Below are 16,812 nucleotides of genomic sequence, written 5' to 3' on the forward strand. Positions count from 1 at the left end.
AAAGTTCTCTCATAAAATCAGAGGGTTAGATTAGAAAATTTTTGAGACTCCTTTCAGTCTAAATTCTAAGAATGGTTCCTGGGGAAAAGAATAATCATGGAATACAAATAAATCTATCATATGCTTAAAACACTACCTGCTGGTCCAGAATCCCCAGTGTGGGATAAAATGAAAGTGGATGTACAAACTTTAGAAAGATGAGGGACCAATAAAAGAAAGTACTCTGTTAAAAAGAAATGAGTGAATCAGATGGAAAACTGAGTTATATTCAAGAATGGAGAATGAATAGCAGTTATTAAATGATTTAAATTTTTTCTGAATGCTATCAAAACAGCAGAAGCCAATGGTAGGCACTTGAGCAAAATCTCTTGCCTGTACCAATGGCCCATATGAATCTCATTCTTTAATTATGAATGTAAGCCAACCTATTAGATTTTCCAGTAGCACAGTAATACTTCCTGTCAGGAAATGGAAGGAGATTGAGGAAAAGTACAAAAGAGTTGGGGTTCACTTGGCTGGTCGAAGAAACATTCATTCAATAACACTTATTAAACATAAAGAGAAGAATTCTTAATAGTAGCTCTTGGTGATGTTCCCAGAGTATCTAGGAAGTGTATGAAAATAGGTAGGTAGAATGGTAGAGGGCTCAAAAACTCTAAAGTAAAGAGAGTAATTTAAAAATGATCCTCTACTCATTGGATGAAGGTAACCCTTAGATAGTGTAACTAAGCTACATCTTTTAATCTATCTCTTTTGATTGATGTCCTATGAATACCAGCCTTGCTTGCAAAGGGTGATGAGTGGGAGGTCAGTGGATTGATAATGGTTTTTATTGTGGTAATCTATCATACTTTGGGAAAGACAGGTGACATGTGACAAATGGATATACACACTATTTAAGATAACTAGGTCGATGGTTCTATTCCTTCTGTCACATGTGACCTTGGATGATTCAATCTACTTCTCTATAAGTCATAGGAAAAATTGAATTGGTTTGATTAGCTTTTTAGACGATTTTAGCTATGATCCTGTGGACCAGCATAATGATGAGAAATATAGGATCAAGGGATGTCAATTAAGCCAATTGGAAACTGGGCAGAATTTTATTAACTTTAGCAGATTGAACAAATTGGCCTAGAAGGAAAAAAAATCCCCAAAGGAAAACTCTAGGCACCTTTGCTTAGCACATTGAGTGGACAGCGTAGTGGAAACATGACTAAAATAAGTTGGAATAGGGAAGATTTGAATTCTAATCTTGTCTGTGCCACATTTGTGATTTGGGACAAGTCACTTAATATTTCTGTATCCCATTCACTTCCATTTGTATAGTCTGGTAAGGTTTGCTTGCAAAGCTCTTTACATGTTATTTGAATTTGATTATCACAACAACACTGTGAGGTAAGTGCTATAAATATCATCATCCACATTTTGTGTTTGATGAAACAGAATCTTGGTAAAATTAAGTGATTTATCCAAGGTCACGTCACTCAAAAATGTTAAAGGTCAGAGGCAAAACTTGAATCCAGGTCCATACTGAATTCATTTTTCTTTTCACTGCACCATGTTACAGAAAGTTATATGTGGACGGCTCTAACACCCCATCCAGCTTTAGCATTTTATGACTTAGGGAGGGAATCTATCCTTTTCTCTGTGCTCTCTGTCTCTCTGTCTCTGTCTCTGTCTCTGTCTCTCTGTCTCACATTGCCTCTGTTTCTCTTTTTGTCTCTCTGTCTCTCTGTCTCTATCTCTTTCTAACTGCCTCTCTATCAGTGACTCTGTCTGTCTCTTCCCCATCCTCCCATCTGTCTTTCTCTCTCTGTCTTTCCTCTTCTGTCCTCTCCTTCCCTAACCCTCCTCCACACTCAAGCTGCTCCAACTCCACGCCCATTTTACCAGGTCAGTAATGAGCAGGTGGAACCCTTTGAAGGTCAAAAGGGGATCTAAGAGGGAAGGAAAGATAACTGAAACTGACACTACTTTTAAGAAGCAGACCCAACCCCATGTTCAGAGAAAAAAAAACTTTTTAGAAATTTATGTTTACTCTGGCACGCGACTGGCCTTCACTGCTTTTGACATATTAGGAAGAATTTTGGCGGGGACCCACTAGAAGCACTTAAAAAGGCATATGTTTCTTTTCAGAGTACAAGGGGCCTGGAATGTATTCTTTAAACAAAATTCTTATGAATCTTTAATTTTAAAAAAGTGTATGTTTGTGTTCTGCATATTCTCTTTGGAAGTAATTTCCTTAACTCCCTTCCTCAGACCATTTGAAATCATTATTTTACTGACTATTTTTGCCAATTGTGTGGCCTTAGCGATCTATATCCCCTTTCCAGAAGATGATTCCAACGCCACTAATTCCAACCTGGTAAGTCCTAGTATACTTTGTTTTTCTTACCCAGAGTCTGGAGGTGGTCTCCAATCCTATGGAGAAAATGTTGTAAATACAAGAGAAATACGATATGTTTTTGGCATGTACAAAAGCTCTGTGGAGCTCAGATCCACAGTTCTGTTTTGCTCTTTATTCAAATTAACACCTGTCTGATCAGAGCTCATTTTAGGAAAGAATATTCCAATTAGATGTTAGTGAACTCTGAGTATGATGTGTTTTGAACAGCAGATTTCTGTGAGTGTCCTGAAATGTGCTATGTAAGTTAAAAGTGCAGGTGTTTGCAGGAGAAATCTTTTATTTGTGTCTTATTTGTGTCATTCATTGTTAAAGGGGTTCAGGTCTCTCAGGTGATCTATGGCGTCATTGCTTAATTGAGCTAGGAAGGCTTCTTTGGAAGTTTGCTCATGGACATTGCTTGCTTATTGTCCTTTAGTTAGAAAAGATGTGAAAGGCAGCCTTCCCTTTTGAATTTCTGAGGAAGCCAAGGCTCACAATTTAGGGCTAGAGCTCTTTGTGGAAAAATAAGCGTGTTTACTTTTGGCTTGCTGTGAAGTCATAACAAAGGACTCTCCTCAATCTGGGCATGTTATAGGACAAAGTTTTAGAGTGAATTCTGAAAATCTGCTGCGTCTCTCCCATAGGCCCATCGTGGGGAAAAATCAATGGCCTTGCCCAACCCCCTAAGCCTTGAGATGCAGATAACTATTGTTTTAAAAGTGATATGGGGGGAAAGTGTTTTGTCAGCAAAATTATCTCCTTTCCCTGATATTCTTAGCATCTTACTCTAATCAGTGAGATAGCACATTCTGATGAAATCGTTGAAAAATGAGAAGCAAGAGAACTTCAGAATGGTCCTTCATAGTGTTGCCAACAGACATTATTATTAATGTGGCCATTTATTGCTCCTTTTTTTTCCCTTTCTCTTAAAAAATCTATGACATTTCCTGTTGTCACTGAAATGAGCAAATTTGATGCCTATTTAAGCTTTTTCCTTATTTTGATAAATGAGTTACTGGTCCATGTGGGACAAAGTATTTGGTGCCTGACTACTGAGATTTCAACTTTGCCTCTTGGGGCTTAGAATGGGGATGAATGTCCCAGGAAGTGGTTCCAGAGCTGACTTTGTGAATGCTTGAATATGGAGTGATGACAAAGCCAGAATACAGATGAATAGCATTAGCCACAGTTCACACTATCTTCCTGAGGTGTGACCTCACTCCTTAACAGGCAAGACATCTTTTCCATGTCAAAATAAATACAAGCAAGAGTTATCTTGCAAATGGTATCTGAAAAAAAGCATTGTCGGAACTCTTACTGGTTATCTCTTATTTGTTATCTTTCTTTTTCTGCATTGAGGGGTGGGGATTCCTACTGGATTCTCACAATTTCTGTTACTTATTCTATAATTTCCTTTTTTTAAGTGCCCTAGTTACAAATGAGACTGATTTTATCCCCTTCATCCTGAAAAAAAAATTGGTTTGAGCAAAGGCTGTTTTGAAGTTAGGAGGACTGAAGCTTTATCTTAGGCCCATGGGAAGTGTCAGCTACTTGCCTCTCAGGAAAGAGGAGGAAGGTTAATCAGTGATCACAGGAGAACTCACATTGTCTTTTAAGGAAAGAGGGAAGAACAAGGGTAACTCAAAGATGATTAGAAGGGAAGATAGGGAGAGAAAATTTCATAGAGCTTTCTAAGATTCCAAGTACAAATAATGATAGGGTCCAGGATGACAGACTCTTGCTTTTGGGTATATTGCATCAACTGATTTTAAGCAGGGATAATATAATCTCTACAGTAGGCTGCTCAGCAACAGGCCTTTCTAGCCATATGCTTGACTGCTCCTTTAAAAACTAGGGTGAGATAACACAGCGGGACAAGAATTGGAAGAAATGAACAGAGATTCAGTTTCCCATTTACTGTCATGACATACCTGTGTATTTTAGTCAGGTTTGAGGGTGAGAATTGGGAGAAAGGCAGTGGATTTGGGGGAAAGACTGGTTGCCATGACAACTCCTATCGCCCTGGATTTCCCCACCAAAACTCACCTTTTTCAAACCAGTCATTATCTGGGATGTGACATGACTCTTCTACTTTAAATAGTGTTCTAGGAAGACAACAACTGCCATTTTCCCAATAACTGACATGTCTTTAAGGGGTTCTTTCTATCACATCATTTAGATGAGTTCTGTAAAGAGCTTTCTTCCTCATGACCCCATTTGCCATCCACAGCCCTTTTCAATCCCTAGATTATATTGCTCCTTTACTAAGATTTAATGCTGAAACTCGGATTGTAGTGTTACTTTACTCAGGCATCTGAACTGGACATCTGTGGAGATGCTGGGGATGAGAGAGGTTGTGTGGGAGAGATAGAAACAGAGCTGAGCTTCAAAACTCAGCCAGCTTCTGCCTGTGTGAGTTGAGAGTTCACTATGATTATAGCACAGGGGATTATGAAGGATAAAGACCCCAACATCAATATACAATATACAATATAACAACACCAATAAACAATATAAAGGAGGAATGAAAGACAAATTAATATATAAAGTAACAATAGTGGACAAGGAAGTAAATAAGTATATACTTGTATTCATAGGTACTTAGGTAGTTTGAGCTGTTTAAAAATATCTGATTTTATAACCTATAATCTGAAAGTAGATTTATGAACATTTGTGAAGCAAAATTGCCAGTGAGTTTCAAAGGATGTCAGAGAAAAAAAAATCCCAATCATATATACTCCTTCCCCTTTCAATGAAGGGAAATGGAATCCTGTAGCATTGGTGTATCTCCTTAGAAGGCTGGTAAGAGGGCAGAGCCTCTGGCACCTGGGTAATTGTGCTGCTGTTTTCTAAATACAATCCTTCTCAAGCATCTCTTATAGAGTATCAGGGAACAATCAGTGGAGCTTAAGAATAGTCCAGGAGTGGGTGCAGAAGGAAAATGTTCTCTTTTGTACTTTAGGAGAACACATTTCTTTTAAGGAGATATTGATGTATGTTTGTGGTACCTCTTTTTTTATTGTATATAGTGACCAAGATTTTGAGGTGATTCTCAGTATTGAACACTGTATTTGACACATAGTAGGTGCTTAATAAGTGGTTGTTGATTGATTAGAAAATAAATGTACATATGTTTATTTGGAATCTTGATGAATATATCCTAGGAACCCCTTCCTCTAATGCCAGTGTGTTTGAAAAATTATTTTAATACATATACTTGTCTAATAACACTGTCGTGTGTGTGTGTGTGTGTGTGTGTGTGTGTGTGTGTGTGTGTGTCTGTTTGTGGAACATATAGAGGTTTTGTTCTTTAGAACTTTGTCCTGGAAAACAAAAGAAAGATATAGAAATTTTTAAAAATGGAAGAATGGCCCACCTAGACAGTTCATACTCCTGTATAACGCCTACTACAATGCATCTTTTGCTTCTCAGCACAATCTACATGTATCTACCAATAGTACAGTTGTGCAGAAACAGGGATGAGATATTTCTCAGTGCTATGCAGACTTCACCCACTCAATTGGGTTCAAGGATAATATTTCATTTAGTAAATTAAATACACACACATTCACTTAAGAGTCAGAAAAAATTTTTTTCACATGAATTTGTAAATTCACATCCATTCTCACAAATTCACATCTGTATATGAGCTTCCTCTTGTGAACTTTTTTGGTCAATTCCCACCCACTCTCACAAAAATTCTTTCTTTCTCTTCCAAACAATCCCCATTGTTTTTTCAAGCAGCTCGCCCCTTTAATTTTTATTGCAAGAGATTAAAAAATTCTTAATAGATTGCTTTCCTTCTAATTCTTTCACACAAATAGGGTTTTCACTTTTGCAACCAAGGTGATTATCTGACTTATGTTTTCCAAATATTCATGTGCTTACTTTTATCACCAGGTTTGAATTTTCATAAAATAATAATTATAAAAGTAAAATGCAGTTTATTATTATATATTTCATCTGAATGTAGTATCAACATTCTACAAAAATATTATGTGTCTTGGGTTTGATCCAGAATCATACAAACCTAAGAAATTCTTCTATAGAGATATAAGAACAATATTTCCTTACGTATTCTTCCTCCTTAACCGATTGGCTGAAGAAAGTGAGGTATTGAATGACCAAAATCCCGCTAATTCAGAATCAGGGAGAATAATTTGTCTGCACTATTCATCAAAACATTTATAATACTTCTGCTGACTACTTCCTACCCAACAGCAGGTGTTCTACAGTAGGTATATTATAACAGGTTGTCTAAGACCTCTGCTAGCAAGGGAGAACAGTAGGTATATTATAAAAAGTTGTATAAGACCTATTGATTATATAACCTCTGCTAGCAAGGGAAAATTGTGCAACCTGCATTATATTCCCAGCCTTCGTCAAACTAATGAAGCCCACACAGATTTGGCTTGAGTTTAATTATGAAGAAAGTATATTTGGCATACGACCTCATGCAAAGCACAACACTGTGTACTTTTTTGAGCAAAAGCCAGTATTGAGAAAGGGGAGAAAACTAGGCCAGAAAAGTCTTTTGGGGCTTGATTTTCCTGTACCACTACAGGAGTGAGCATGGGGGATAGATGAGGGGTTGGACAAAGCTCCTTCACTGGGAAGCTGAGATTTGATCTAGGTTTTTCAGAAAGAACAAAACTTAGATATGAATATTTTTTAATTAGATTTGCTTATTGCTCTACTAAAATGTAAGCTACACAAAGTCTCTAAATTTATAACTTTCTCATTTCTCCTTGTCTGGTCTAGAGAGTAGATCAGTACCAGTGGCATAAGTGGCTAATGTCTGGAGAAACCTCAAATAACAGTACCTGGTAGGGAAAGGAATTGGGGTGCTTGAAGTCGGAAACTTATATTTTCCTGATTATTAAAACTTGATGGGAAAATGTGGCTATGCACAATCTTATCCTCTTGTTTAGAGTTTGAGGGGACCTTATATCTCATTTAGTTCTACCACCTTATTTTATGAATGAGGGGACGGAGGTCCAGAGGAGAAAAAGGTTAAGGTGCAATCTGATGTATTTGAATATAGAAAGGATTACAATGTCAGTATCTTGGTGAAAGTAGGAGTTAATAGATTCATCTATGAGGTAGAAGGGATCATATATTTGTAGGGGAAAGAGATAGATAAGGGAAAATGGGCAAAGTTAAAGGATTTTAAAACACATCTAAGAAGAATCTGAAGCTGCTTTTGAACTCAGATTTTTATGATACCAGATCCAGTTCTTTCCCCTTCTTATCAGCTGCCTCTATTCTAGGAAAAAGGGCTTCAAGGATTCTATTCTCAGCCTCTGCCTTTTCTGCTTCTCCTCTGTGTCTCTCTTGCTTCATCCCTTCCAGATCAGAAGATGCTTCTTATCATGATCATACCTTGGCTCATGTACCTGAAGTACAAAAGTCACACCTGAGTTGCTTAAGCAGAACTAAAAGAAAGACTGTTGAATTGTGTCCCAGTGTTCAGGACAAAGAATCAGAAACTTATATCCTATTAAGAGTTGGAAGAGACTGTTATTATTCATCCTTGATTCTTGAAGAAATCCACAGACATCCTGAAGGTGATGTCTTGATTTGTGAGTGAATTAGGTTTAAGTGAGGCAGAGCTGTGCAAAGTTATCAGCTTCACTCTCTCCTCAAGAGTTATCTGCTTCCACTGGCAAGTCAAGTGTCAAGATAACTAGTGATGGCTCCTGGAATGAACTTTTCATTCTCCAGATAAAGAAACTAAGGCAATGGAATTTAAATTGACTCATTCAAGATCATGCAGCCACCTGATGAGAGAATTGAGAATTGAATTCATGTATCTGTACTCATGGTGCATCAAGGTGACTTGATGGATAAAGTGGTAAACCTGAAGTCAGTAAGTAATGAGTTCAAATATGGCCCCAAACACCTAGTATCTTTGTTTGCCTTAATGCACTGGAGAAGGAAATGGAAAATCACTCCAGTATCTTTGCCAAGAAAACTCCATGGACAGTATTGGTGTGATTTGGTCCATATGGTCATAAAGAGTTGGGAATAACTGAACACAACAATCTGGACTCATAAAGAGAATTGTTATTTCTGAGCTAGACTTTAAACTTTTTGTTGGTGTTTAAAATACCTTCTATGTTCTCCTTAATGCTCATTCTAATTTCATTTTATAAGCTGATGTGTCAGAGTGAGAGTTATGGTTACCTGTTTGATTATTAGTGCGGCAGCTAGTTGGCTTTCTGGGTAGAGTACTGGACTTGGAGTCAAGAAGGCCTGAATTCAAATGCCATCTCAGACACTTACTAGAAGTGATCCTGGGTAAGTCATTTAATCCTCATCTGTAAAATAAGTTGGGAAAGGAAATGGCAAACTACTCCAAAATCTTTGCCAAGAAAACCCCAAACAGGGTCACAAAGAGTGGGACATGACTGAAAATGACCACCACCAACAATGTATATTTGAGTTTCCTCATTAGTAAAATAGTAATAATAATAATACCTACCTCTCAAAAACAATAACAACAACATATACCTCAGTTTCCTCATCAATAAAATAATAATAATAATGATAATAGCACCTATCTCCAAACAACAACAGACATATTCTCTAAGCAGAAGAATGACTGGCAAGCAGGTCTATATATTTGGCCCCGATCTTCTTCCCAAAGTTGTTATGAGGATAAAAAGATAATTTTGTGAAATACTATACAAGCTTTAAAGTACTATGTTAATGCTGTTATTATTATTGTTATTATTTGATTGGGAAGAGCCCTTACTTGTAATCACACACACATATATGAACATATAGAAATATGTATACCAATCCCTAAACCCACCTACTGTCTACCAGGACAAAACCAAACTTGCCATCCCTTTTCCATAGAAATGTCTCAGATTGTAAGTTGATTATATACTCATTTATAAAATAAGGTGGTGGAACCATTAGGTTGCTTCAACTCTAAATTCCAGGAACTTCATTTAATATTGATTTTTAGGTAGAGATTCTAGTAGCTGCCTTCTGCAGAAGAGTCAATAGAATACCAGTTTGTGTTTTCTCAATATTCATGCAGTGAGCTGATCTGTGATTTCTTTTACCACTAGGTTTGCTTATCAGTGAGCTTTCATATCACAACAGTAATTATCATAATAAAATAAATTTGTTATTATTATCTTATGTGTTTTATCCTAATATTGTACATTACACTGCAGAAAAAAATTCCTTGACTTGCAAAATACACAATGGATGGATAATGAATAATCACATCCATGAATAATCACAAGTAACAATAACCCTGTTATTGCATTATATAGTAATCCTACATAGTGATGTATTCAGAGAGAAAACCAGAAAAAGAAGATGCAAATCAAGAGATTTCCTTTAGATGAAGGTCGATATAACAGTAGAATGGTAGAATGGGGAAAGCTGCTCTGTTTTGTTTTTGTTTTTAGAGTCCTACTCAACTGGAGTATATCTAATGCAAAAAGAGCACAGCAACAGGAGTTAAAAGATATAGCCCTGACTCTTTTATTTATGTTATCAAGGGCAAATCACTTCTCTCTTCATTGCCTCCATTCCCCAATATATAAAATGGGGATACCTACTCTGTCTATCTATATCAATAGATTGCTGTGAAGATTCCTCATTAGATAACAGATATTTTAAGACTTAAAGGCTTTATTGAAATAAATGCTAAGTATCAAGACATAACTTATGAAGAAATAAACAGAAGGAAGATTTGGATAAAAGGAAAAAGAGTTTGCTTCTGTACTGAAGATAGAATGAAGGAGAAACAAAGCCTACATAGTTGTACAATCACAGATTTAGAGCTGGAAGGGACTTGAGAAATAATTTATTCTGAGCTCCTCCTGTTGATGAGCAAAGTGAAACTCAGTGAGGTTCAAATGAGATCATATGAGAAGAAGAGTCAAATTGGGCCCTTGAACCCAGATCATCTAGAACAAATCCAAAATGTCTAAAGCTAACATTAGTTAAACATGTACAAAGTTCTTTATTATTTACAAAATTCTTTCAACAATTCTGAGAAGCATTCCATGCAATTTTTATAATCCGTGTGGATTGTAAATGGAAGGACTAGGGTTCAAATGTTGACCTCCTCAGTGCAGTCCTTTCCACTCTGGCTACAGGCTTCAATAAGGAGAGGGCTGTGTTTTATCTAAACTCTGAGAGCCTCTTCCGGATCTGACAGTTGCGTGTATTGTGTAGATGCTACAGTAATTAAGTGCTAAATGAGAAGAGACACATCATTTGCCCTACATTTAGCAGTGGATGGAAGTAAATAGAGATCTTGGAAAGACCTTGAAATCTAAGCACTGCATTTATCCAGCATCACTGGAAATGTTTTTAAAGCTGGAAAAGACTTGGAGATCACCTAGCCAAATTTTTTACTGTGCCAATGAGGAAATGAGAGGAACTTGGGGTGCCTTACCTACTAAAATCACACAACATATCAATGAAAAAACTGATTCCGGATTTGTACTTCCAACTTCTTGAACGTGAGGATGTTCTCCATTCTTATATTCATATCCCCAGCACCTAGCCTGATGCCTGGCACATAATAGGCATTTATCAAATGCTTATTGACCGATTGAAGCTGCCCACAAGCAAATTTTCCTTGTAACTGAACCTACTACCCCTTTATTTTTTCTACCTTGGATTTAAATTCTTTCCAAAATGTATTACATACTTTCCTGCTTTCTTAAACAGAGTATACAGAAAACAATTTATCATATTTTCAATGACTCAGTCACATCACTTTAGCCTTTCAGTGCAGCAAAGATCTATTAAGCACTTATTCTCAAGACAATTTACTGGGTGTGAGGGATACAAAGGCAAAAATGAATAGTTCTGATCTTCAAGGAGCGTCTTCCTGCAAGATAGACATTTGACACATTATTGGAAAAATCTAAAGTAGAAAGGGATGGGGGGCAAAAGAAAGATCTAAACAAATTGTTTTAAAACCATTTGAGGTTCTGACTCCTTCAGCTTTGGATTGTAGAACACCTCATGTAAAAGTCAGAAAGGCAGACAGAAGGAAGAAATGTATCCCTGTTTTGGGTGATAGCCTGTGCAAATATATTGAGGCAAGAGATAATAGCTTGGGAAGGAAGGAAAACAGCATTTATTGAGTAATTACTATATACCATTATTTCTAAGTACTTTATACTGTTATATCATTTGATCCTTGCAATGATCCTAGGAGGTAGGTGCTATTGTTATTCTCATTCTATTATGGAGGAAACTGAGGCAAAGAGAGTTCAAGTACTTACCTAGTAAGTATCTAAGTCTAACTTTGAACTCAGATTTTCCTGACTCCAAGCCTGAGGCTCTAGCTATTTGGCAGATTCATGGAATAGTTCACAGTCCAGTTTGATTGGAACAAGGATTATGGGAAAAGATATAAAATGAAATCAGTTGGGCTGATTGGAACCAGGTTGTTGAAGTCTGAAAGTGTCAGAAGTTACTTTTTATCTTAGAGGCAATTGAGAACCTTTTCAGAAGCAGACTGATGCAATCAGCCCAGTGTCTTAGGGAGATGTTAGCTGACTCGGACAGAGGAGAGGCTCTAGCATCAGTGACACCATGAGGAGTACACAATAAAAGCCCAGGGGAGTGATAAGGAGCCTTGACTTAGGGTGGTACAGAGAGACTAGAAAGAAGGGGTTGATGTTAGGGATATGACTCTGAGATGATATTAATGAAATAGGGAAGTTTAACAAGAGAAGTAGATTTAGGAGGAACGATGATGATTTGATTTGGACACAGTGAGTTTACAGTGGTAATAGGCATCTAGGTGATTGGTTGGTCTAGCAGGCTATTGGTGATGTGAGGCAGGAGCTCAGGAAGGAGATCAGGATGAAATATAAGGACCTGCTTGCCAGTCATTCTTCTGCTTAGAAATCTTCAATGGCTCTTTAATGTCGCCTACCATCTAGTTCAAACCAGCCACTTAGACCAGTATCTGATGTGCTGAGGGAATTTATTTCTCATCTTGGCTATAATGCTATGAGTCTTTTCCAAGAGTTTTCTTTCAAATTTGGAGATAACTTAGGGATTCAAAGAAACTAAAAGCCAAGTTCTAAATATAGTCACTGCCCTTTCCAAAATGGATGAAGAGCAGAATGTGGATTGTCTGACTGTTGCAAAGTTCAGCACGGGCAGTTCTATATTCCTGGGAAAGCCTTCCACAAGAGTGAGGTGGGAGGGACAGAGAGAACAGTATGTTACCTCTGATTTTACCTATAAATACCTTCCATATACCCTATTATGTTATACATGTAGTCTCAAATCCTTGCACATTTTCTCACTGACTTATTCTTTATTTTCTCTGGAGGCTTAGTTTAAACCTGGCATAGCTTTTGAATAATTCTACTAACCTGGAATTTACAAAGACCTCCACAAACATAGTGTAGAAATGATTTGAAAACACTAATGCTTATTTCTCTTGCTCTGCAAGGCACACTACCAAAAATATATCCTGGCAAAGACTTTCTTCCTAGCATCTTTCACTGGGTGCTTTGGTATAAGGTTATGAGAAAAAAGTTAGGTCAGCTGTATCCAGAGAGAAGATCTTGGTTCCATCTAATCTGCCCACAAGTCCTGTGGTGTTCACAATTGGGTCAGTTCTCAACATGATCAAGAGAATAAACATGAAGTCCAGAACATACTGGACTTTTGTATTTGGGGTGTGCAAGGCAAGGAAGAAGGTCGTGATCATTATATTTAAGTATGTAGCTTAAATGAAGTGGTGTCTCTGGCCTTGAAGCATTTTAATATGATTTATTTTGAGCACAGTCCTACAGGGAATGATCATAGTTTGAGAAGGCATTTGCATTAGATGCTTCATAAGGTTCCTTCTGGTTTTAAATTCAATGACTGAGGACTTAGATATAATATTGACAGCAAAACAGACTGACTTCTGACACTGTATGTGTATATATGTATATATGTATACATATACATATATATATATATACATACACACACATATCATTTTTTTTGTGTGTGTGTGTGTGTATGAGGCAATAGGGGTTAAATGACTTTCCCAGAGTCATACAGCTAGTCAGTTTCAAGTGTCTGAGGCTGGATTTGAACTCAGGTCTTCCTGACTTCAGGATTGGTATTCTATCTACTGCACTATCCAGCTGCCCCACATATATAATTTAAAAAGCCTTATTGCCTTTTGTTTATCAATCACCTCTCTTCAATTTTATTTTATACTCTTTCCTAAATTCCTTGTTCCAGTCAAACTGGACTATAAACTATTCCCTGAAGTCAACCAAGTGGCTAGAGCCCCAGGCTTGGAATCAATAAAATCTGAAAGGAAAGAAGGAAGGAAGGAAGGAAGGAAGGAAGGAAGGAAGGAAGGAAAGAAGGAAAAGAGGGAGGAAGGAAGGGAGGAAGGAAGAAAGGGAGGAAGGAAGGGAGAGAAGGAGGAAAGGAGAGAGGGAGGAAGGAAGGGAGGAAGGGAGGGAGGGAGGAAGGAAGGAAGGAAGGGAGAAAGAAATCTATAATATGTGGTACAGAGGCTAGAATACTGAGACTAGAGTCAGGAAGTGGTGGGTTCTAATTCTGCTCCAAACATTCACTAGTTCTGTGACCTTAGACAAGTCAATTAACTTTTGTCTGCCTAAAGGTCTCATCTATAGAATGAGTATGTTAATGGTATCACTAACCCTTTAGTGTTGTTGTGAGGATCAAATAAAGTGATATTTGTAAAGATCTTTGTGTATTTTTAAAAAGCACTAAAAAGTCTGACTTAAGCAAAAATAGCCAGTAAGGTGGCCACATTTGGCATCTACACTGGCCTCAATCTCCCTTTCAAAAGAAGGGAAGGATGTTTCATATAATTTTCTGTTTTCAGGGCCAAGATCATTCAAGTACAATTACGCATTTTCAGTTTCCTCCTAATGTTTGTTTAATTTATGTTTTTATAGTCATTATTACACTTATGATTCAGAGTTGAAAGGGGTGTTTGAAACCATAGAATCCAACTTCTTAATTTTCCCAATGAGGAAACTAAAATCCCCAGAGTCATAAAATTATTAAAAACTCTACCAACTGTGGCTCCTAGCTTCCTCTTGTTTTCCTGGTTCTTCTTATTTCACTTTTGATCAGTTCATATAAATTTCTCCTAATTCTTTATATAAAGAATATCTTACTGTATAATTCTATTCCATTATGTTCATATCATAGTTCAGCCAAATCTTAATGGATGGACACTCACTTGGGAATATTTTGGTAGATATGTACCTCTTCTGTCTTTGACTTCAGCTATTGAAGTAAAAAAAAATGGGATTTTCCCTCCCAATTTTTAAAAACATTTTATTTGAAGTTTTGAGTTCCAAATTCTATTCCTTTACTCAATTCCCCTCCCACTTCCCTAAGAAAGTAAATAATCAGATATATACATGTGCAATTATGTAAAACATTTCTATGTTACCTATTTTGTACAAGAAGACTTGAATAAAAGAAAAAAAATGAAAAATATCACTCATCACTTTGTATTCAATAAATATAAGTTCTATCTCTGGTAGCAGATTGTATGCTTCATCATCAGTCCTTTCGGATTGTCTTGGATCATTGTATTGTTGAAAATAGTTAAGTCATTCACAGTTCTTCATTTTATAATATTGCTATTACTATCTATAATGTTCCCTTGGTACGGTTCACTTCACTACATATCAATTTATATAAGTCTTTCCAGATTTTTCTGAAATAATCCTGTTTATCATTTCTTAATTGCAATAATATTCCAGTACAATTATATGCTACAGCTGTTAGCCATTCCCCAATTGATGGGCATCTTTTTGATTTCTAATTTTTAAGCACAACAAGAAGAGATGCTATACTTTTGTATAAATAGGTCCTTTTCTTTCTTTCTTTCTTTCTTTCTTTCTTTCTTTCTTTCTTTCTTTCTTTCTTTCTTTCTTTCTTTCTTTCTTTTTTTCTTTTTTTCTTTCTTTCTTTCTTTCTTTCTTTCTTTCTTTTTTTCTTTCTTTCTTTCTTTCTTTTTTTTTTGGATGTCCTTGTAGTCACTGGTTCTTAAGATCAGAATTGAGTGCCTCAACTTTTATGGAATCTTATTCTCCTGCTTGCAGGTCTGATAAAAATTTAGAAGGAGGACTAATGACATCTACAAAACCTTTATAATCACCTACTTTTGTAAGAGCAGTATGTTATGCACTGGAGTTCAAAATGTAGATAAGATAGATTTTCTGACTTTATGGAGTTTATATTTTATCTGAGTTATCAGACAGAGATCACAGGTATTTTGAAGGTTTGAAAATAAAAAAAAGATAGACTTTATTTCACCATGCTTCCCTCCCTAAAACCTTCTTTATGAGGAATACAGAGATGTAGCAGTATTATCAGGTTTTAGTCCCTTGACAACAAGGCATTTTGATAGATATGTAGAAAAGTATGTGGGTGAGTGATAGAGGGGAAAAGGAACCATCCACATGAGTCTATGGGGAAAATGTACAGTATCCCTGAGGAGAAATAATCAAGTCTCTCATTTGGCATATTTGTTTTTATGCCATCAACCTACCTACCTGGACTGGCATGGAGGGAGTTACTAATGAAAAGATACAGAAACAAAAATGAAATATTCCCTGCACTCAAGCTACTTATATATTCTATGGTGATGGTGAGGGCAGTAAAAGAGGAACAGTCTTATATAGATTATATAAAAATAAATGCAAGGCAAATTTTGTGCAATTCAGGGATCAGGAAAGGTCCCATTCAGAAAGGGTCTTGAGTGGAACTTTGAGGAAAAGAAGAGATTTTGAGAGATGGAGAGGAAGTGAAAATGTGTTCCCAGTATAAATCCACCAATATGGGAGAGAGAGTGTTGCTTGTGAGAAACAAGAAGGACACTTTGGCAGAACCATAAAGGTCAAGAAGTGGGATGAGGTAAAATAAGCATGGAAATGTAGATTAAGACCAGGTTGGGAAGGCCTTTAAAAGTTAAACAGAGGAGCTTACATTTGATCTGAGAGCTAATAATGGATTTTATTGTTGTTGGAGTTTATTGAGTAAGGGAGTGACAGAGCTGAATCTCTGATTAAGGAAAATCACTTTGGCACCTGGATGGAGGATAAATTGGAAATTTGAGAGAGGAGAGACACTTAGCAGAGATGTCAGTATGAGTATAGAAAGAGATGAAAAGAAGATTCAGGGCAGAACCCTTGGGTATATTCACATTTGAGGGTATAATATGAATGATGAATTAGCAAAAGATATGGTCAGACAAGTAGGAGGAGAACCAAGAGATAGGAGTATCACAAAATCCAGAGAGGAAGTGGTCAACAATGGCAGTTGTTCTATAGATGTCAAGAAGGATAAAAAATATACAAAAGACCATCAGATCTGCCCATTAAGAGATCATTGATCACTTTGGAAAGAGAAAGTTCGGTTGAGTG

The 16,812-nt window shown here is 36.7% G+C and overlaps 1 protein-coding gene and 1 long non-coding RNA gene across 2 annotated transcripts in view; both read left to right on the forward strand.

Annotated features, from left to right (window-relative positions):
* CACNA1C (calcium voltage-gated channel subunit alpha1 C) overlaps nucleotides 1-16,812 on the forward strand; it is an 808,853-nt gene that overhangs the window by 86,783 nt on the left and 705,258 nt on the right. The window contains exon 3 of the mRNA XM_052001637.1: nucleotides 2,265-2,368. Coding sequence (XP_051857597.1) covers nucleotides 2,265-2,368 — 104 coding nt within the window. The remainder of the gene's footprint in view (nucleotides 1-2,264; nucleotides 2,369-16,812) is intronic.
* LOC127564851 (uncharacterized) overlaps nucleotides 13,377-16,812 on the forward strand; it is a 49,408-nt gene continuing 45,972 nt past the window's right edge. The window contains exon 1 of the long non-coding RNA XR_007954371.1: nucleotides 13,377-14,024. This is a non-coding gene — a long non-coding RNA (uncharacterized LOC127564851). The remainder of the gene's footprint in view (nucleotides 14,025-16,812) is intronic.

This window comes from Antechinus flavipes, chromosome 5, assembly GCF_016432865.1.
Source record: "Antechinus flavipes isolate AdamAnt ecotype Samford, QLD, Australia chromosome 5, AdamAnt_v2, whole genome shotgun sequence".
Taxonomy (NCBI): domain Eukaryota; kingdom Metazoa; phylum Chordata; class Mammalia; order Dasyuromorphia; family Dasyuridae; genus Antechinus; species Antechinus flavipes.